The sequence below is a fragment of the Pleurodeles waltl genome, chromosome 9 (assembly GCF_031143425.1).
Source record: "Pleurodeles waltl isolate 20211129_DDA chromosome 9, aPleWal1.hap1.20221129, whole genome shotgun sequence".
In the NCBI taxonomy this organism is placed as follows: Eukaryota; Metazoa; Chordata; class Amphibia; order Caudata; family Salamandridae; genus Pleurodeles; species Pleurodeles waltl.
Window position 1 is genome coordinate 814,671,273 of NC_090448.1, and position 22,362 is coordinate 814,693,634.

The 22,362-nt window shown below is 43.8% G+C and overlaps 1 protein-coding gene across 6 annotated transcripts in view; it reads right to left on the reverse strand.

The window, feature by feature from the left end:
* Positions 1 to 22,362, reverse strand: part of DPF1 (double PHD fingers 1) — a 467,038-nt gene that overhangs the window by 171,911 nt on the left and 272,765 nt on the right. For all 6 annotated transcript variants that reach the window (XM_069208087.1, XM_069208083.1, XM_069208085.1 and 3 more), the window contains exon 7: positions 12,507 to 12,638. In XM_069208087.1, the coding sequence (XP_069064188.1) occupies positions 12,507 to 12,638 (132 nt within the window). The remainder of the gene's footprint in view (positions 1 to 12,506; positions 12,639 to 22,362) is intronic.

Here is a 22,362-nt window from a genome sequence, read left to right on the forward strand (position 1 = left end):
GAATTGTGTCCATACATTCAGGCTTTTGTTAAATGTATTCTCTTGTTGCAGTTACATCCTCCACTCCCAACAAGTACTACATCTGTGCCCATTCAATGAGTGAGGGTTTGTCTACAAATTTGCACTGGCAAGCTATTATCATCTTTGCTGACACATGGGTAAGGAAATCTCTCGCAGGGAACCTCAAAGGGATATAGCCTGTTCATTGACATTTCCCATTAGTAAAACTAAGAGATCTCAGGATACTTCTCATTGTCTTATGCTCTTGATCACAAGTAAGGAACATTGTTTTTTTAAAACTCAGCCAAAGGGCTCCCAAGTGTGTTTTAAATGGTCTCTCTGTTAACAAACTCACCAGCATGAGGTGGGTTGCCCCAGCATTCTAGCCCAAGTCCACTCCAAGTGAAGATCTGGCAGAAACATAACTTAAATTTTGTATCCTTTATTTTCAGAACTTTGAAGATTGCAGACTCACTTTCTCAGAAATTACACTGAGCCTTGATTAGATTTATTTGCATTTTTCATGCTAATCAAATATTTGCATTTGGTAACTGTCCCCTTTTTATCCAGTGCTTAGTAAAAAAGAAATAGTGTTTTTTTTATTGTATCCCCGATATTGCTTTCAAATTCGGATTAACTACCTAATGCCATACTTTTTCAGAATGTTCTAGAAAACGCAGATTATTTTTTGTTTTTAATCTAATGGCACATCATCAGCATCTGTTCACGCTATGGCTAGTCTTGCTTCTGCTAACAAACTGAGGGCAGGAACAAGCAGGATTCCTTCACTGTGACGATCCAGATGTACCTACTCTTGTTACCACTCAGTGATGTGTTTTTCTCCTATGGTATCCAGTGTAAGTTGGTGGGTTGTCGCTACCTAGTGAGTTGTGAGAGACATCAGTATTCCAGGTTCCCAGCAACACATGTACGTGTTCCACGAAACTTCAATCTATAAGCTACATACTCCTCTCAATTTCTTCACCATCGACTTCTGACTTTCTTGTAAGCTTTATCAACACAGGACACAAGCAACAATTAGGCATGCATTCATTTATTATCTCAAGGGATGTCTTTCTGGTGGTAAGATGTACAGTCAACTTGTAATCCACAACCAAGGGAAGAGAGCATGTTGTTGAGATAAAATAGGCTTTTGCAAATACCTCAAGGCCTTTTTTGCACATAAAATGTACAAGCATCGAATGTATAGGCCTTTGCAAGATGTTGTATTACTGCATCCACCTAAAAAATGTAACTAGCATGAACTGTGCATGAAATGCTAGTATTTCCTTATGCTACCAAAATGCCTGCTGTTTTATATGGTTATGTCGTTGAAGCTACTCTGGTACCAGGTATGGTTTGCTCTCTCTAAAAACCTTGAGTACATAAATGATTTTACTCAGAATTGATAATTCATAGGAGTTTATGGTGCTCTGGGCACTCGCCTAGATGATTCCTACAGCTTCTGTCTGAGAAGCCCTCTATAGGGGACCTGGAACTGACACCATCCCTTGAGAGAGAAATCATAGTTGATGGGGAAAAAGGCTGGGGGCCAACCACAAGACCTCAAAAGCATTAAGCATCAACAATTGCGGGGACATTCCGTATTGAGCAGACAGAGCTGTCCATGATGATTTACCTAGAATTGCCGCCCACAGGAGTGCGCAGATAGCCCGACACTTAGACACTTGAACATGTTAGGCCTGTTTCTCAAAACACCAATACATTTTATTGAAAAAACAACACACACGCCAAAGAAGGTTAGAGAGGTAATTCCAGCCAGAAGATTCATCCTTTGCTGTATGTCATTTCATTGCCACATTGCTGACCTCAGACCCCTGCTTTTTAGCTATGAGAGCGGGTGTTCCTTCAATAGACTAAGTACAGGCAAAGAAGAGAGCTAACACTGGCATGCTCTTGCACAGATGCTAGGAAGTGTGAGAAGGAGTTTTTAGACACATGTTTATTCCAATATGCTGGGGTTGTTCATTTTCTTTTCACTCATGGTAACAATTCTGATTGTGCTATGTTTGATTTTCCTAATAATTGCAGCTCATATATGTTATCAGAGATTCCAGTCCGTTCAATGAATCTATTGAAAACTGCCCTGCATCTCTTTGTCTGCCTATGTGTGGGTGAGGCCTGCGCTAATGAGAAAAAAGGGCAGGATCTGCCAACCATGACTTCCATGATGAGTCATAGAGTGTCATACATCAGGCAGCCACAAATCACCTTTACTTCCAGGTTTGAACGAGGTGCTGCTAGCTAGCTAAAAGGGTTAGGCCGACAGCTACCAGACAGTGTGGGATTGACTGTCACCCGAAACCAGCAGCCTTGCCCCTATGGCATGAGTTCTACAACAGCTAACAGTGGAGCTGCTAGCCCAGGACCCACAATTCCTCACATAGGCAGTAAGACAGTTACACCAGGCAAGTCAGCACTGAGGGATGCTACTTGAGGATGTGAGCCACAAGTCACTTGGGACGAGAATTAAGTGCAACAAGGAAATCTTTTCCCAAGGGGACAGGCCCACTGTCACAGTTACAGGCCTTGCATTACTCCGACCAGAATGACAGACACAGCCCATTACTTAGATGGACCCAACAGGGGAGATTGCATGTCAAAATATAGACACCAGAAACATTCTGCTACTATTGCAAAGTATAGGTATACTTTTTAACTTCATGCATATGCACCTGCTGTAAAGGTACATGTCCAGGAATTTAAGTAACTTAAGCTATACTTACAAATATATAATTGCTTTCTTTATATTATGCTCCTTGATATTTTGGCTGTGATATTCTGGTAGCGTTTTATTCTGGAGTCGATATTAAGGTAGAATACGCCAGACAGAAGAAGGGGACCGGTGCCTTAGGTGTTGTGCATAATTATTTGCTGACTCGCTTGAAAAGTAGTTTCCATATGAGGTGTTGCTGGGAGAGAGAAAAGTGCAGTCTATGGGTTTTTGGGGATTAAGTCACTACCTTTGTAATTTTCTGGGCAAACAACATCAGAAGCTCCCACAGTGTAGTGGTGGTAAAGGCAGATTATAGGATTTCTGAGTCCCTTAATTTCTGACAGTTTAAAAAAAAGATTTCTAATTTGATTGAGGACATCGTGATGCGTCTGGTTTGTTTGGTTCTCTTGCCACTTTTGTGATAGTTGGTCTCCCCAGGTTTCCCCACGTTCAAGTTGATAGTTCAAGTTTTAAGGTGATTTTTTTGCATTTGGCATCACCAGGTGAAACCACTTGTTGGTGGATTTAATTCCCTAGATTATTTTTCTCATTCTGAGTGGGACCGGCTTTTTCAAAGACTCCATTTTGTTGTGGTAACGGTATTTTTGTAGAAGGCCTTCAAAACCAGTTATATTCCATATGGTTGAGGTAAATTTGTATGATGCATCACACTCTTCCTTGTTTGTTTCTGAAGTGTCTAACGGTGGCATGTCCAGACTTCTGCTGGGCCTTTTAGTGAACAGTATATTTAAGGGATGTGTTTAGTTAAGTGAGCAGCCTGACCATGCCTGTAGCTACCATTATGGTGCTTGTTTCAATTCACGTATTGTCTTCAGTAATTAAGCATTTTGCTCCTGAAAGTATTTTGCTCAGTCATCTTCTGGGCTTTACAATTCTTCGGGAAATGTGTTCTGCCCTCATTAATTCAAACATGGCTCCCTGCTTCAGAAATACTCATAGTCCTGATGATGACTCACTAACCACAAAGGGTTGAAACGCCATTGAAGAACATGGCAATTGGAACTCTCCTGGATCCTCCAGTCCACTATCGTATCAAATATGTAAATGCAGTACATCTAAGAAATTACTGTTGTTCCATTGCCTTTTTAATTTACACATTATATCAATGTTTTCATTCTTTTACTGTGTGATCTCATGAACACCAATCAATTTTTGAAGCAGTAAATGATTCATATTTGCAAAGTTAGATTACTTTCTTCACCGATGCATAATATACCATGATAATTTATTGTAGTTTATATTGATCTTTGTGCCATACAGAACCTCTGCTGGTATATCTGTGAGCGCTTCAGAAGACTGATGGGTGATGGGGCTTGGGGACTGGGTGGTTGTGCAGAGGGCAGTGGTCATATAGCTTGGACAGCCATGCAGAATAGAGGAGTCAAATAAGGCATAACAGAATATTATATATACACACGAAAGTTGCAGTGCAAGTGTGTTACACACAAACACAAATCACTGAAAAATCAAAAAAACACTCTAAACTACTTGGTAATAAGAAAACACATGGCGCAACCAAGACAACCACTTAGAGCCTTAACTGAATGAAGGCATGACATATTGTACCTGAGACACTATCGTTTTTTCTTTCAGAAGAAGAACTACCTGGCTCAGGGGTGACAACTACTGAACCACAACATCACATACTGCAAGAAACATATTCAATACAAGTTATACAACACTTGTTTCTAATAGAACATCTAAAGCTTAAAGCAGAGAACCCTTCAAGCACTTTTTCTGCAAAAAAAACACTATAGGTTCCTTAAAAAAGATAAACATAACGTTTGAATGTAGAAGTGTACAAAGCTCATCACCACATGACTGCTCAGACATCCACTGAAGCAGAACATCACAAACTGCATAAGCGATACTGTATAAATGCCTGTTTGAGAACACCACAGTGCTTCAGGCGAGAGAGTCCCTCAAGCCATCACCTATAAGAAACATGATGTATTACATAAAAATTAGCTCTATATCACTAGCTGTTAGAGAACATCACATATCTATGAGAGGAAAAGAAGACAAATCCATCTTTAGGATAATAGCACGTAATGCATAAAATACAAATACAACCCTGCCCAACCAAAACAGAACATAGCTCAACATTGCTTATCCTAGAGGAGACAGCCACTCAAGTGAGCTTGCGTAGAGCAGTGTGGCACCACACAGCTACATTCCTGCTCCCTCTTTTTGAATTAAAGAAAAACCTATAATGGACTGCCACCACTACTCTTCACAAAGAGGAAAAACTATAGTGCTCACAGGAAGTGTTTGAAAAGGAAATAGAACAGTGCAGGTACCCACAATCCCAGAGTTCCTGGTTGCTGCTGAGAAGGGTGGGTGTTTTCCCATTATAGGGATTTGCGCTTGAGAGAAATTGGGTTGATGGCTGACTGGGGTGTGAGTCCTGGTCAAGCAACAGCCATGATCCCTAGCAGGGTGAACCACAAAAAGTCACTAATTTAACCTGTGCTTAACCCTGTGTAGCTTGGCACAACAAGCAGTCAGACTAAACTTATAATTAATGTGTTAAGTACAAATGCAGTACACAAACAGCAACACTGTGAAAACACAACACAACAAAAATCGCAAACCAATTTAGAAAAATAGAGAGAATTTTAATAAATATTTTACATCAAACCATCATAATCCAAAAGGTAGAACCGGAGTTATGATTTTTTAAAGTTTAAGGTTCAAAATAGAATGTCCTCAGTTTTATAAAATGGCTTTCTTGACACCTTTAGCACAACACACAAATGTTCCATGAGTGGATGGCGACCTCTTGGGGGTGCAAGACTCACTCAGACTGGATCCGGGTGGAGGTTTAAGATGGTGGGAGTCTGTTCTGTCCCTGTGGCTTGGAACAGGATAACAGCTAAACTAGCCTTTGGAGTCACTTTTGAAGTCCTGGGTGCAGGTGGTGAGCTAGGGCTCTACAGAAGGGGGGGCCTATGAAAGTTCCAAGCAGGCTCCAGGCAGCAAAGCAGTCCTTCCAAGTAAAGCAGCAGTCTGGCAGAGTGCACAGCAGGTCACAGCAGCAGGCAGTCCTCTGAGAGTCCTTACGCAGGTTCAGCAGCGAACTGAAGAGGAGTTCTCATAGCTCTATTTGTACACCCTGGTGCCTTGCTTCTAGAAGTTGGGCGAAGTTTACAGAAGGGCTCTGAAGGTAAAGGAATTTTCTGCCTCCCTTGGCTCCTAGCTTGCTGCACTGACAATTCAGGGTTGTTAAGCATACTGTGTGATGGCAAAGCACATCTTATTCAGCTGTAATTGGGGCTGTGCTTAGCTCTGCCCCGGATCCCCAATCAAGCCAGTTAATGTCCCATTTAGGCTCTGCTAATCCCCCTATCGTGTGACTGTCTGGGGTGAACCTTCCTATGCCACAGAGCAGGTTGCTGGCTCAAGGAAGAAAACAAAACAGACAGAAACGCAAGCAAAATATGTTAAAATGTGTTATATAGACACACAGAGTAGCCGCTGCCAGCTCTTGCACTGGGTACAAGAGGAAGGCGTGTCTGCTTGCTCTCTTCCAGCTCCCAGGGTACCATAGGCTGTTCACCCGCTGCTTCGCTACCCCTGCAACCGAGATACAACCTGCGCCTGAGTGGGAATGACTTAATTTTATCACTTTGCTGCTCCCACGCTGACTACTCTGGGGTACAATTTATTACGAACTACAGCAGTACCCTTCTGGCTCGGGTTCCTGGGGTTTTGCCCAGGGTCGGACTGTCCGTAGCAGGCATCGGCGGTTGCCTGGGAGGCTGGAAGGGTGAGGCCTGTTTTACTGCAGTGGGTGTGGTTTTGTTACTGGGGGCAGTTTTGCTGCATTGTGCAAGTTAATTGTAAGCTTATAACTACAGAGACTCTGCAGTCTCGGCAGAGGATTCCACAAATAAAGAGATAGGCTGTCCTAACTTATGTGTGGAGTTCTCCACACCGCAGTTGTAAACTTTCTATTAACTCGTAGTTTGTGAATAGCTAGAAAAACAAAAAAAGTAAACTTACACAAAAGAGTAAGTTTACCTTTGTGAATCAGGCCCTTTAATGTGCATAAGCATGAGAAGGGAAGAAGTGGAAGCAAGAGCTATGGATTCGAAGGTGCAGCGGTAAGTACACATGCGAGCTCTGGGAGACTAGGATGAACCGTAGTGAGGAGTGTGCTTGAGTGCATGCAACATCAGCGGCAATGGCTGCAAATAGCGGGCTGTTGTGAATGCAAATGTTTTGGACCGGGCGGGAGTGTCTGTGAATGCTGCGGAAGTCGTCAGACTCTAGTGTGTGAGCCAAGGTTTCCCAGTAGAAACTGAGTCACCAAGCATGACCAAAGACGACGGAACACAGAAAATATGGGGCACCTGGATCAATTATTATGACCTTGACCACACACCAGATTCCAACTCTCAACAAGATGACTAATGTGTAATCTTAATACTACTTAAATTTCTGTAATGTTAAACTAAATGTAAGCTTATTAGGTGATATCCGATTGCTATCGCTGTCCTCCACAAGATTGTTAGTCGCTGAGTGGTCTTCCATGCTCTCCCTGCTTCAGTGTTGGAAGGCTGTACATGAAATTAATGTTTTATTGCTTCTTTTCAAAAACCTAATAATTAAATGTATATAAAAAAAAACAGAGGATGGAACAGGCAAAACTGAGGCTACGCCAGGTCCCTGATATCCACAATGAGGGAGATTCTTCAATAAGTGTTGGCTTACTAAGGGAGGAGGGTTGCTGCACCGCCCCAGTGCATAACTTCTAGTGGTGTTTCTGGAAGTGAAATTTAGAGGGCCTTAGATAAAACTAGTGGTCGCCTACAAAAGTATAAATATATAGACATATATGCTTAAAATATGTATATCTGACTTTGTATATATGTGTATATACATATATGTATATTTAACTATAGATATATACAAACACAAAGTCAGATGTAAATATTTAAAACACAGCAACACTGCTTTCGCAATGAAACGTGGTTGGACAAATGTATGTGTGTGGCAAGGTGCGGAGTCTGGGTTTGTTTCCCCTATTACATTCAGCATCTATGGTGGTGGTGTGAAGGTGTGGGGTGGGTGTGGGGCGGGAGAAAGTGATAGTGAGAGAAAGAGACAGGAAGTGTAGGTTTGTAAATTAAAGGGACATGTGGTGTACTCATGACTGGACTGTCTTGGTATTAAGCGAACCGATCATTCACTAGTGCCGGTGGAGGTACCTAAGAAAAACTTTGGGTCCTGGCAATAATTGTCATTTATTTATATAGTGCTTACTACCCCCTGACGAGGCAATGAAGAACAAGGAATATTATTACTATTTCACAAATAGAGCACCGGCCACTGCTTAGCACCTCAGCACTGGACACACAGGTGGGCCAGGGCAGGTATCTGGTACCCACTGCACCTTCCAGGGCTCCTCACTCCCCACCGCCCGCACAATATGGGACCCCGGTCACGCTGGCTCTGGTCTAACCGCGGGTGTCACTCTCGCTGCTAATTGGGAGCGCATGATTGAACACAGAGTGACGTCGGGGGAGGGCAAGAAATGTCACCAGAAAGTGATCCCCTAATAAGAATAGCACCCCCCAATCTCACGGCTAACAGGACCCCGGGGAGGCAGCGGTGATACCCCAGCTGGCGCCTTCTTTGTTTCTTCTGCAGCATCATGATGCAGTTTTCTTATTTTCTCTGGTGTCTGAGTCGAATAACAAAAAGCAGGGAGGAGAGTCATTAATCAGCCCCCTTCTCCCTCCTCCTTCCAACCCCCTCTCTCTCTACCTCCCTCTAATTGAAACGATATATCAGATGTAGGAATATTAAACCCTGCAATAAGATTTCTCATGTAGGCTGGCGCGAGATGGCAGGTTGCCACAGCAACTGAATCATTCGACAATGCAGATATCTTATTTTTTCTGTCTGTCTGGAATCGCTTCTCAAATGAGGTGCAGCAATTTGAGAAAATCGGCAAAAAGGCATCTTCTCACAAACAAGCCTTTACACAAAGGCTTGGAAGTTGTAGGCCAGCCTCATGAATGCAGAAAAGAAGACGGGAGATGGGAAATGCGGCTGAGGGGACGAAGGTTCACTTCAGTGGTGCTGGCTATTCCCAGAGGACAATGAGAACAGGCCAGTGGCTCTGAAAAGCAAACGTCCTATGTATCTCCCTTCAGGCGTGGAGTTTTGGGCAGCGTCGCTTTTCCCGATCAGTGTCTGTGCCAGGGCCTATCCGCCAATAAAAGAGTTCTTAGGCCTCACCTTCTCACCTTTGTAGGATATTCCACTTCTTGAACATTCCGCAAGCCCAACAACACAGTTTTGCATCGTTCCTTTGGAAAACAGGCCAGGCAGACTCAGAGGCACAGGGTGAGTAACTTTGCGTACTGTTTTTCCACTTTGGGAAAGACTGCACACAAAAAGCGAACCATGTTATTGGCCGCAGTCGCTCTCACAAAGTGAGCACTGTGTCAAGAACATTAAAAGGGACAATAAGGCTGGAGAGGTCTTCTCACACTCATGCTGGATCTTTAATGTGCTACCTTGAATAACGTGTGCTTCCCCTGCGAACTGAAAATGACTGTGCGATTCTTTCTCTGCTGAGATTGGATCACCATTTAAAACGTAACAGAAGCAGGGTGTAATGGGGTTTGTACCACCCCTAAGCCGACAACGGCTGTTAATATATAAGGCACCTTATATGGTGTACTAGGAACCATACAATTTCTGCTCTCCTGGGTCCATTTTTAAGGCTGGAAGTTATGTGTGCCTTCAACTGTTAATCAGTTTTTATTTTTTATACCATAATATGCTGCCATCTGCTAGGCAAGCATGGTGTTATACCAGGGCCACTGGAATTATGTGTCAGGGGAGGACCATATTATTCAGCACTAAATTATGGGTCAAGAAAGGGCACTTTATGCAGCGTAACACAGCACATTGTGTTAGTATTACCTCATTATTTTCTCATTTTTATACATTAACCCTATCTGGGCATTAGTACAAGTTGGACTCCCAAGTACAACAATAAGCAACAGAAAGTTAGTAAGACAACCTTTGCAAAGGGCCTTCTAATGTGCAGAAACACATGTTGCAGTATTAATAGCAACGTCTGATCCGTTTGAGCAAGAAACAACATTTTTAAAATAAAATCTGCAGATTATGTAGCAGATCTTGGATTATGTGCCAACTTCGCCAAATCCATAATTATGCAGAAAAATCTTTCCTCACAAAATCCTATAATTCCAATGGCCTTGTGCATACGAATGACAGTGTCTTCTTACTCATACTGGTTAGCTGTAAAAGGGCTATCCAGTGATCTGAGTGCAGATCCTGAAGTGTATGAGGTTTGGTTCAACAGTAAGGCAACTGCATGTGACTACCACAGCGCCACCAGACACAAAGGTTTGTCGAGCATCAACCGACACACCCACATATTGCGTTTAAATACCAATCGCAGCACATAAAGGTATTTCAGATTTCCGGGAACTGTTATTAAGGATTTTGTAAAACCGAACATCGTATTTTTCCCTGCCCAGTTGGCGAAGACAAGGAGTTTCGTATGGGGGGGAGGCATTTTTTGCAACCTCTTTTTAATTTTCTCGGCTGCAGGACTCGCTGCCCTTCTTCAAAACAAATAAACAGACTTTTTTCATACATCCTTTATCTGAAGCAAAGCCTACCGTTATAATCCACGACTAGTGCAGAGAGAGAGGGTAGGGCACCTGGCACTAATGGGCGTGAATTAAGACTAGCTACTGTTACACATCCACTGCTTGCCCTATCTTGGCCCTTGGTACCTTTGGCACTCCCCTTGCCAACACTCTCTGCAGGGATGAAAACGAAGCAGCAGGAACATAAAGCAAGCATGGGTGTAATTCAGTGGGGGGCGGGCGGGAAGCACACACACACACATACTCATTCTTTCACACACAGACACGCACGCACATCCATCAACAACACTCATACCATTCAAACATGCAGCACGCACCAAACATTCATTTTAAAACATCACAGACTCATTCTTTCACACACGCACGCACAGCCATTAACACTCATAACATTGAAACATGCACGCACGCACCAAACATTCATTTTAAAAGATCACACACACACATTCTTTCACACACACGCACGCACATCCATTAACAACACTGATAAAACTCAAACATGCACGCACGCACCAAACATTAATTTTAAAAGATCATACACACACATTCTATCACACACACACGCACGCACATCCATTAACAACACTCATAACACTCAAACATGCACGCACGCAACATTCAGTTTAAAACATCACACACACTCATTCTTTCACACACGCACGCACAGCCATTAACACTCATAACATTCAAACATGCACGCACGCACCAAACATTCATTTTAAAAGATCACACACACACATTCTTTCACACACACACGCACGCACATCCATTAACAACACTGATAAGACTCAAACATGCATGCACGCACCAAACATTAATTTTAAAAGATCACACACACACATTCTATCACACACACAGGCACGCACATCCATTAACAACACTCAAACATGCACGCGCGCACCAAACATTCAATTTAAAACATCACAAACACACACACTTACCTTCAGCCTCCAGGTCCCAGGAGGGTTGGGACTGCTGCCTTCCCTCATTGGCTGACGTAAGGTCAGCCAATGAGGGAAGGCAGCAGTCCCAACCTCGTCACAGAGTGGGATGGGGTCAGTGAGACTGCTGACCCCACCCCACTCTGTGATGAAGTGTCACTGATTGACACTCGCCCTGGGCGCTTCAGGGCTTAAACTTGAAGCGCCCAGGGCGAGTGTCAATGGGTGACGTTTTCCTCATCACCCAGATGAGGGCCTCGGGACACCTTTGCTGAGCCAAGGAGTCACGCCCATAGGAGCTGTGACCTCCTCAGCCCAGCAAAGTTCAGCTCAGGCAGCCAGGAGTCTGCGCAAATCGCACATGGCTCACTCCTGTCTGTCTGAGCTGAAAATGAAGAGTGTCTGTCAGGCTGGCCTTTGTTCAGCCTCACAGACACTCTTCGTGAGGGGCAAAGGGTGGGGGGGGGGGCGTGGCCCCTCCGCCCTAAAGGACGGGCCGCCACTGGTGTAATTTCCACTTCTTACCCTACCCGTGGTGGCTGTAGAAAATAGGATTCTACCAAGGGGCTTATGCTGGGATAAGAGGTCAAAGGTAAGATGTCACTAGCACATCAATGGGTGTGCGATGCCACTTCCTGTACCCCTCTCTTTTTAGTGAATGAATGTCTTGCTGCCCTTTCCTCACCATGGATTCGCCATACAGACATTCCTCTACAAATCTGAATTAAAATTCAAATAAATGTTGGAAACCACACGTCAGTCATACTTATTAACTCATTATGGAAGCATGCAATTGTGGATGTGTAGAAATATACTTCACACATTTCTATTTGTCTTTACAGTGTCATTGACAAAATGTGATTTTAAACCTATTATATAAGGTCATCCCTCAGTGTGTTTGGTATACAACCTTAAGAATACATTTTTTGTTCTTGTGACAAGTAAATAGCCTCTATGAAGTAGAGTTTTTAAAAAAAAAATTTAATTCAGGTTTCAAGGTGACAGAAAATATGACAGAGAAAAAAAGACACATTTTCAGATACATTTCATGTTTGTCATCAGAGCGCTTGAGGACTCTGGTCTAGGCCCACCGACTTCCTGACCCCCAGCATCCCTTCCCCAGAGAAGCAGAGAGAGAGCGGATCTTACGCTTGTGGTTGTTCTTCCGGTGGAAGGGCAGAGCGTGGCGTTCACAGTTCTCCTCTCCTTCTTCCTCTGCCAGGTGGGTATGGGTGTAGTGATAGCTGAGCCCAGGGCGGTTTTTGTAACGCTTTCCACAAACTGGAAGGGAAAATCATTGACATTATCTTGAATGTTCGAAAAATGTACGCTCTACGACACAGTTTGTGTCCTGTTTTGACAGACACACAATACAATGGTAAAGAAACTGGAACTGATAAAGGTTCCACAAAAAAATATATAAATAACATGACACAAGATAAGAAAAAGTCCCATTTTGTCAAGCCGTAATAGAGAGAGAGGTGGTATCACCAGCCTCGGCCATATTGCATACAAGACTGAAACGTCCTGTCTTAGTCACTGAATTATTCTCTCACTGAGAAGACTGTCTCTCAAACAGAGAGATGGTTTGGCCATCAAAACACAATAACTTCCGTACTGGACATCTCAGGTGTTGTAGGGAGTTTCTGTGCTTTCTTATTTGAAGAATATCACTTTCAGTGAAAAGAGACATCTTTTGCTGGGAGGGTATATAACTCATTTGAAGGTTTTACTTCTCATTGGAAAGTTAGATGACTCAATGGAAGCCTATCTATCTTATCAAAAGACTCCATGTTGTAAGGAGATTATATTTGCTGGAAAACTGGGCCACATAGTAGAGGCTTATGCCTCATGTTCGAAGGTTATTTGGCTCACTGGAATGCAAATTGGCTACTGTGAATTATATCTTGCTGTTCCGATGCCTATGAACCTGGTTTGAAGGCAGTATGTCTGTCTTGAAGGTTAGATGGCTAATGGAAATGTATCTGGACAGGTGGAAGAATATTGAGATTTTGAAAATATGCTTTTCTCTTTAGTAGGCTATACACTTGTTGGAAGGTTGTATTTCAGATTTAAAGCCCGCTGCTGAAGGCTATATTGGTTGTTAAAGGCCCTGAACCCAAGGGAAAGGGCTTTTAACAAGTGGTACTGCCTGAAGTAGACGGTCTATATGGCTATTAGAACATTCAACCTACAGAGGGTAGAATGTTGTAAATTAAATTGGGAGGAATTGAAAAACAAACATTAGAATACTGGAGTAGAAGGCTTAGACCAGCCATTATAATCCTGACCCACTTCATTGTCTTCTATGAAGCTTTCAACATTTCAAAATTCTTATATATTGTTCACAGGAAAACGAAAGCCAATCCCTCATTAGATGATTATATTACTTATTGGAATGGCATGTTATTTGTTGGAGTTTATGCCACACATGGGAATGCCAGGTTTACTAGTGTAACACAATGTGGATCACAAAAGTGATATCAGGTGCTGTGCAAGTGTGTCCGACTCATGTCCTACTTGGCTCGCAGTAAGCTCTTCTGTCTCACTGGAAAGCCGTTATCACTTTGATGTAGGATGTGTCACCTCCTGACAGTCTTTGTCACTTATTAGAATACTGTCTGGTTCGATGGGACACCATGGGCCAGATGTACTTAAGGATGCTGTGGCAGCAAACCATGCAATTTGCAGCCAGAAAATCCCTTTTTCGTATGTACTAAACTCATGGAATGAGTCAGTAAAGTTTTACCAACTCGTAAAATAGGTTATAGAATGATTACTGAAGCACAATTTGGAAGTTGCGTATTTTGGGCATTCTTTCTAAACTGAGAATCGGTACCAAATGTATCAATGGTTTGCACCCAGAATTGTGTAAACCAGTTGTTCCCAACCTTCTGACTTTTGTGGACCCCTACTCTGTCATTACTGTAACCCAGGGACTGCCACTGAATCATTATTGGAATCCAGGGACCCACTACTGAGTCATTACTGGAAGCAGAGACACCAGCCTAAACACTGCTGAAGATTTGAAACACACAAAAATACACATAAAAAATAGAAACACCTTTTTATCAAACACATACACAAATGCTAACACATTTTATTTAATTTGCAAACAAATATAAACAAAACATTAAAAATTTTTTTTTAAAAGGAACGTTGGAGATTTTCTAAATTCAATATAAGCCACAAATCGTCCATACTATATTCTGTTTGATGCACCTGCAATGCTCCCACGAATCAATCTGAGGATACTAATTTCACATTCCTTGACATTTACAGTACATTTTAAATTTCTCAGTTGTACATTTAGCCACTATATTTTTATACACTTTATTAATCTGTTAATATTATTTAATTTTCTAAGCAGTCTTGGACCCCCTGAGGAGGCTTTGTGGGCCCCCAGGGGTTCCCGGACCACAGGTTAGGAACCACTGGTGTAAACCATTGATCCATATATGCAAAGATACGAGTTCCTCTTTATTTGGACACCTCCCCTTTGGGAGCCAGGGTGACAAGTATGGGAAGAGTAGACAATGATCCATGGGGCCTCCTGTCTAGCTGAGCTGGAAAACTGAAAGGCTCTGGAGCTCAACGAGGATCAAGAAATGCTGAGTCCACCTGCTCAAAACTCAAACTTTTAGGCAAGAACTCTGGATAAATTAGGGATTCTTCGTTAGCGCTACAAGGCTCTGGAACTCCCTCCTTTACACACCCTCGTCTGCTCAACATTTAAAAGGAAACCCACAATCCTCCTACTTGAGACACTTAGTCAAATTGAGGATCATTGCTACCATCTCCAAGGTTGACTTGCCTGTCCTTCCATGTCCTTCCTCATGGTTACTTACTGCGGATTTACTATGATGGTTAGCTATACACTTCTTCTCCTGTAACATCCCTGCTGACATGAATTTCCTGCTTCTTGGTTTTCTGGTGGTAATAGGTTGTTTTCTTTTTAACCAAATCTTACTTCTTACTCTCCTATAAAGTGCTCTGTTGACTTTGGGCCAAGTCTGCGCTATATAAAAACCGCAATCATTTTTTAAAAAAATCCTTTGTGCGGACACGCAAGATGTGTACGAGAAGCAAGCGGCTACGAGTATGAAGCAACAAGGGTCACTGAACACAGGAAGGAGCTCTTTTTGGGTTAATGTTACTGTGAAAGAGGTGAAACAAAACCAGTGACTTTGGAAATGTTGAATAAATGAGTATTCACGCATGACCTAATCAGGAAACAAAGACATGTGATTTCCTTCCTCCGGAAGAAACATTTCCAATGACTCAAATAATAACAGCTTGCCTGAAAATCAGGCCATGCAGCACCGACAACCCATTGCCTAAATATTGGAACAAGGCTGTTTGAGCAGCATATCTTTAAAGACAGAGCCTACGTTGGCCTATAGGCCTAACATTTTCATATTTCCATGGCAACCCGGCTCCCTGAAGTAGAGAGCAGTGCATCTGACGAAGGAGACATTCATTGCTGTGAAATAATTACAGCTCCAGACATTTCGGAGGGTTCCTTGAGAGGGCGGGGGAGGTTAAGAGGGAGGGGGAGTAAGGTGGATGCAGTTATTATTCCTATTCATGGCCGCTTCACATCAGCACAACTCGATCACTGCCTGCCGGGCCATACAGGGCACTTCAGTCTGCGCTTCAAGGGGCTATAAAGCACTCGCCCATAACCACACAAGTGACACCCTTAGGTACACTGAGCTCACCGTAGAAACCGAGGGCTTCAGCTAAAACATGGACAGCTGCAGGCAGGTAGACATCCGGCATTATACCAAGAGATACATGGCACCAGACTAGGAGACACTATCGCTGCAACGAAGGAGACCGAGTGCAGGAGATGGGCATATATTCGGCTGCGTTCAGACAGACGGACATAGACAGACTGCGTGCTGAGCCACTGACTTACAAAGAAACCGAATGACATAGGTTTATGCAGAAGGTCAGAGGAGTCAGAAAGTCAGACAAAGGGCTTCTTACAGGGAGACACAAATGTGTAGGCAGACAGGCAGCGTCCTATGCAGTCAGTCATAACAGGCGAACAGCCAGGCGCACACGTGACTAAAGACAGGCCCGGCACAGCAGAAAGACACACGGGTGCAGTTATACACAAACGCTACTGAAGCAAACAAACGCGATGGTATGAAAATACAGTCAGCGGTATTCAGACTCGCACGGCACTTTAGGAGTGGAGAGAGACAAAAGGGCTGCCGCCACCGAGACACCTCTTCGGGCCGGAATGGGGGCAGGCACACAGACTCAGGGTATCATGCAGAGCAATGCAGACGCGCAGAAAGACACCGAATTGTAGAGGGTTGCTTGCGGGCAGAGCCATGACACTAGGAAGACAGAGTCGGCTGAATGCACACAAAAGGACAAGCATTTGCAATGCACGAGGGTCTTGCATTTGTCGGAGTTACAGCTGTTCACAGTTGTAAACTCCCAGCCGGATTTTTCTTGTATTAAAAGAAAAAAACAGCGCAATCGCGCTGCTACAGTTCACACGTAATAATACCTATCAGCAAAAGTGCAATTATGAACGTAATCCGCAAAAGTGCAATTAACTGTGTAACAAGGTCGATAGTATGCGAAGCGCTCGACTTCTGCCCAGCGAGATCGCGCTGCGAAAATAGAGAAAAAGTAGTCCACAAACCCAGCGAGCCTCGCATGTTTTTGGTACTTGGTCGCTGCGCTCGAGGAGGGCTAACCACCGGAAAAGGCATGACGTATGCGTGCCTTCCACTAATCAAAAGAAGCGGATCCTAACAGGCAAGCCAACTTGCCAATGAAAGACACTGACGTGACGTTGACGGGGCTCCGAGCCCTTTTCTAATACCTAAAGCGTCTCGCTAGCGATACGCATGCACGAGCGCATGCGACGCAGGCTCGACCCTAAAAAGTAACAGGGCTGTATGCAGGAGACACAGGGGTGTGGAGCACTAAAACACAACAGCTGGTTGTGGTTCTGGCTCAAACATGTAAAACCACTGAAATACATTTATTACGGTTTGCAGCACGCAAAACGCGTACAATAAATAAGGACATGCACAATGTTTACTCTTGTCTGCCCTTTTTATGTGCCACTGGCACATGTGATTGATGGATTCTGCTTCAGAAGTTGAATGAAGATGTCGGACAGAAAGGAGCTTTCTGATTATCTGAGGCCCAGGCAACTAATGTGCAGCAAACGGCAATTGGTATTCTTACCTATTCGTGCCTTGTGGTGCTTCAAGATGAAGTCCCTCGTCATCTGAAGTACAAAGGACCATGGTGCAAACCTTTCATGCAGCACAGGGCATGTGATGATCAGCTGCTGCAAACTGTATGCCGTAGGGAGTGCACACACTGAAGTTCTCTTGCAGAGGCATAAGTGCGAAGCATGGCGGCCAGAGCATAAAAATAAGACCATTCACAGAATAACAGGTCAGGCTAGCACGCCAGTCAATGCCTGGTGAAGGACTGGTAACTGTGGTGGGTGCACAACTAGCACGCCGTAAGATGTAGTGTGGCCTTATGTAGGTATGCATGCATGTTAAGAGCAATAAGACACTTTAAAGATGGACTTCAGAGTGCCCCCACAACAAGAAGGGCTTCATCAGACTATTGGGAAATACTACATGCCTTGCTAGTGTAGTGTGGTTAGTTTTACGTATTCATTGCGCTTTAGCTTCAGGCTTTAGGCCTTTGTGCACTTTGCCCTGAATATATTTTATTCATTTGCTGACAGCTTAGAGCCTCTGTGCACTTTGCTCTACATGCTTTTTATTAGGCTTCGTACTGTTATTTTTCAAATAGCCAGTTCTACGGTGTTGTTTTTTTATTCATATCACACTGTTTTGCCTACTTCAGCACTGGAGTTCTCCATAACATATTTACTCTGTGCTTCAGTCAAGGATACAGTCTGGTACGTTGCCGATAGACGTGGTAAGAGTTTAGACTTGGCATTCCTGCGTAGGGACATTTTGTGATCACGATGACACGTTAGCTATAAAATCACTTCCTTGTCCCAATACACGCAAGAGGGAGATTCCGACCAGGGAACCACAACTAGACGCTGACTGCCTAGTTGCAGATGCTGAACCAAGATCACAGGTCTTTGCTCAGGTATGAGGGCTGATGTCTCCACAGTGATTCTAATAGGCAAGCTAGAAGCTTAACATGCTGTGCTCTAAATAGAACAAGCAGAGGGAGAGTAGAAACTGTTAGACAATATGATAGCTTTGTTTTTATGTTTTACTCTCCTGGTGACTATTTCAATCCTACTGTGTTGTATTGTTCTGGTTATTGCGGCTCACGCCTTAATATCTAAAATACAGTCGTTTTATTAAAACATTATATAAAACTTATACTGTCTTTGTCATTTGTATATGAGATCATATTGGAAATAAGAGAGTTGGTTTGGATCTGAGTAACCACGACTTCCCTGAGAAGTTCCAAAGATGTCATGCGCTCGGCTGCCAAATCATTCCTTCCACATGGGAGAAATGAGGCACTGCTAGTTAGCCGGAGCAAAAACCGGATTTAGGGTGACAGAGTTCTTTACACGTGGGTCGGACTCAGTCCCCCACACCGTTATAGATCCTGCTACCTAGAAATCCAGTAGTCTCATTTAGAATAATGAGAGCCCACGCGACACTAGCAGTTCATCTCTTAAACCGTGGACAACTGTTCCACGTCTGCATGTTAAATCTTAAGAGAGGTCCGCCAGCATTTCACACTGTCAGCAACAGTCTCATGGTTTAATGGTCTGCTGATGGAAATCAGTACTCGACTGATGAGGCACTGTTCCCAGGAAAAGTCCATACTGCACAGGCCTGCGCAGGGGTGTTATGCAGGCAGTTAAATCCAAGGCAGCAATGGAATTATTGTTGTTGTGCTACCCACAACCTTCATGTGGTCTATATGATGGATGCAGAATGTTCAGTCTCTTTCAATCCTAAGACACTTTTAGCCCTGTCCATAGCTTGCAGAGGACCTCTGATAGTGTCATACTCATTCCCCAGACAGCTGGATCCAGGCCTTCCTGCCACGGTGTCTTTGCACCACATGTTTCAGAACGGGGAATGCTTGTACGGCCAGTGGTGACTGGAGTCGGGTCGTTGCTACTTCTGTATAAGGAGAGTTGTACACATTTCTCGATGGCTTTGCTATGTTTGCTTTCCATCTTGATTACTGCTGCTAAGAGGTGAATTAAGAGCCACTCACCGGGTGGCTTATATGACATTTTTTCACAGTGTATTTAAATGCTTTTTCTGGCATTCGTCATGGCTGGGCCTTATGGCCTAAATGATTCATCTTTGAAAGTCAGTACGTAAGTAAAAACTATTTGCTAGGTAGAGAATGTTGTAACACAATGAAGTTTTGTAAAATTAGTCAAGGGGCCTTGTATAGAATTGTGTTTGAAATTTATTGTAGAGGGGCATGTGGGGCATTTGGTCACCAAATATCAACCTTCATTACGTTTGACTCAGGTGAGGGAGTGGTAATTCCACACCTCCAGAGTTAACAGAGGTCCCATTAACTCTGAGTGTGCATTAACATTTGGAGATGCCGGTGTTCCCCAGAGAACATATACAGATCTGCAGTGCTCACACATATCTTGAATGGCGCCAATAACTCCCGTTAGAACACTGGAATGGTAGGAGCTCCACTGAAGCTAATGGAGTGGCTTTGGGCTTATAAGTGGCTGGTATAAGCCTTCTGCGCCAACATTCTAATGCTTTTGTTCCTGTTTCTCCTTTTCTGATTTAAAATATTTAGAATATTCTACTCTCAGTGGGTGGAATGTACCAAAAGCCTTATAGCCCTTCTGCCTCAAGCTATAGTAGTTGTGAAAGGCCCTCTTCCTTGGTATAGGCCTGAGCCGCAGCAACAGGTATAGCCGGGCACTAAAGCTATTTTCTCAGACTAAATGTAGATTTTGATAAACTTGGAGGGCAGCACAAGTAGATTATATCTTGACCCCAGATAACAGGAATAGCTGCAGTGAAAGGGTTTCCTTCGGGTAATGGATCATTGTTTCATGATAATTACTCCAGAGGAGGGACCGCCTCTACTGGAAGTGAAGCAGTGCTTCATTTGTGCCATTGGTTGCAGGACGGGGCCACACCCACTCTTTTTTGGGGACCAGGCCTTATTTTTAATCATCAGACTTCTAACCAGAACAGGGGATATAAAAGCAGCAAAGGGGCAAAGAAAGACAAAAAAGCAGATTGTAAAGCAGAAAGCAACGATAAAAAGGAACCCAGAGGAGTGTGATATACGGGCAAAGAGAGTACATTGGTGGATGAAAGAGACATGAGGTGAAATAACCATTAAACAGCCTTGGTACTGGCAACCCCAACTTTCATCAGCAGAGCCACTGGGCTTTTTAGAAATATTTGGGCCCCGCACTTATTATTTTTCAAATTAAGCACTGATGCAAAGAGCATAAAACCACTTTTCAGGGAGGGGACATGGGCAGTTGCCGATGGCGTAGGACGTAAACACCGGAGCTTCTGCCTGGTGAACCCCATCCAGTGTCATCCTAAATCAATATTCTGACCCGGGAGCTCCTGAGGCACATTCTGCACCCTCCTAACACCTGGGTGCACTAGGCGGCACAACTTGCTGATTTACGACCAAGTTTGCAGTTGCTGTGCCTGAAGAAATCGGCCGCGGGAGCCTCTCCCAAGATAGAAATTATGGGCTGTCAGTAGGCGACACCAAAACCTACTTTGCGCATCCAGCTGGACTCACTCCAGCTGAAGGGAAATCCAGATCCAGGCAACAGGACCGCTCCCTGTGTAGCAGCCATGGGCGTAGGAAGTGTGGGGGACGAAGGGGATATATCCCCCCAGATTTTGGAGGGTGGGGGACACGGGGGACGAAGGTGGGGGGTACAAGGGGACAAAATAATTTCCCCTTTTACATCTATTATTCAGAGGGCTATTAGCGCACAAAAGCGCTACTTATAATAGCCCTGTAGGGACCATCCTCCAATCTGATGGGAACAGAATGAAGGTGAGTCAGGAGGCCCCCTTCGCCCTCTGCCCTTTTGTTTGTCCTGTTCACAGCTGTGGGCATTAAGGGTGCTCATAAGAACAAAGGGCACGAGGAGGAGAAAAGAGTTTTGGATGATTACTGTCTGCATCACCTGCCGCCTTGAAGAGAAGCACTGCAGGATGCCTTCAAGAGGAGCTGCAGGACAATAAGGAAGATCTATAGAGGAAACAGAGTCCCACTCAGCCTGATACCTGCAGGCTACAAAGGAGACTCTGCGAAACACAATATTTGTATTTGCCTAAGATCACACCAGTTGGTGGAACAGTGAAGTCGAGACTGAGCCCAGATTTTACCTTTTCACATAACAATTTAGCTATTAGAAGGGTATATTTTTCTAACTTTATGTTTAATGTTTTGTTATCTAGGTAATGAAGGGCTTGATTACAGCTTGGCTAACAGAGAGAAGCCATATTTCATTTTGGGCCATTATGCCTAGCGTTATCATTTATGTTGTTATCGTTACATACTTAAGCATATTGAAGTATATTATCTTTTCTCTATATTTTCTTCACTCTACTCTGAAACAATTTACCCTATGCCACTGCACCCTATGCCACTTTTCTCCACTCTGTGCTACTCTACGCCACTGCAATCTATTCTGTACCACTCCACTCTACACCACACCACTGCAATCTATGCTATTCTACTCTAACCATTGTACTCTACACCCCTGCACTCTGCCAGTGCACTCTTCACCACTTTACTCAAAACCAATGCACTCTATCCCACTGCACTCTATGCCAATCTACTCTGCACCACAGCATTCTATTCCACTGCTTTCAATGCCGCTGTACTCTGCGCCACAGCACTCTATGCCACTGCACTCTATGCCACTCTACAATACACCACTGTACTCTGCGACCCTCTAATCTGCAACATTGCACTCTCTGCCACTGAACTCCACGCCACTCTACTCTGCACACTGCACTCAATGCCACTGTACTCTGTC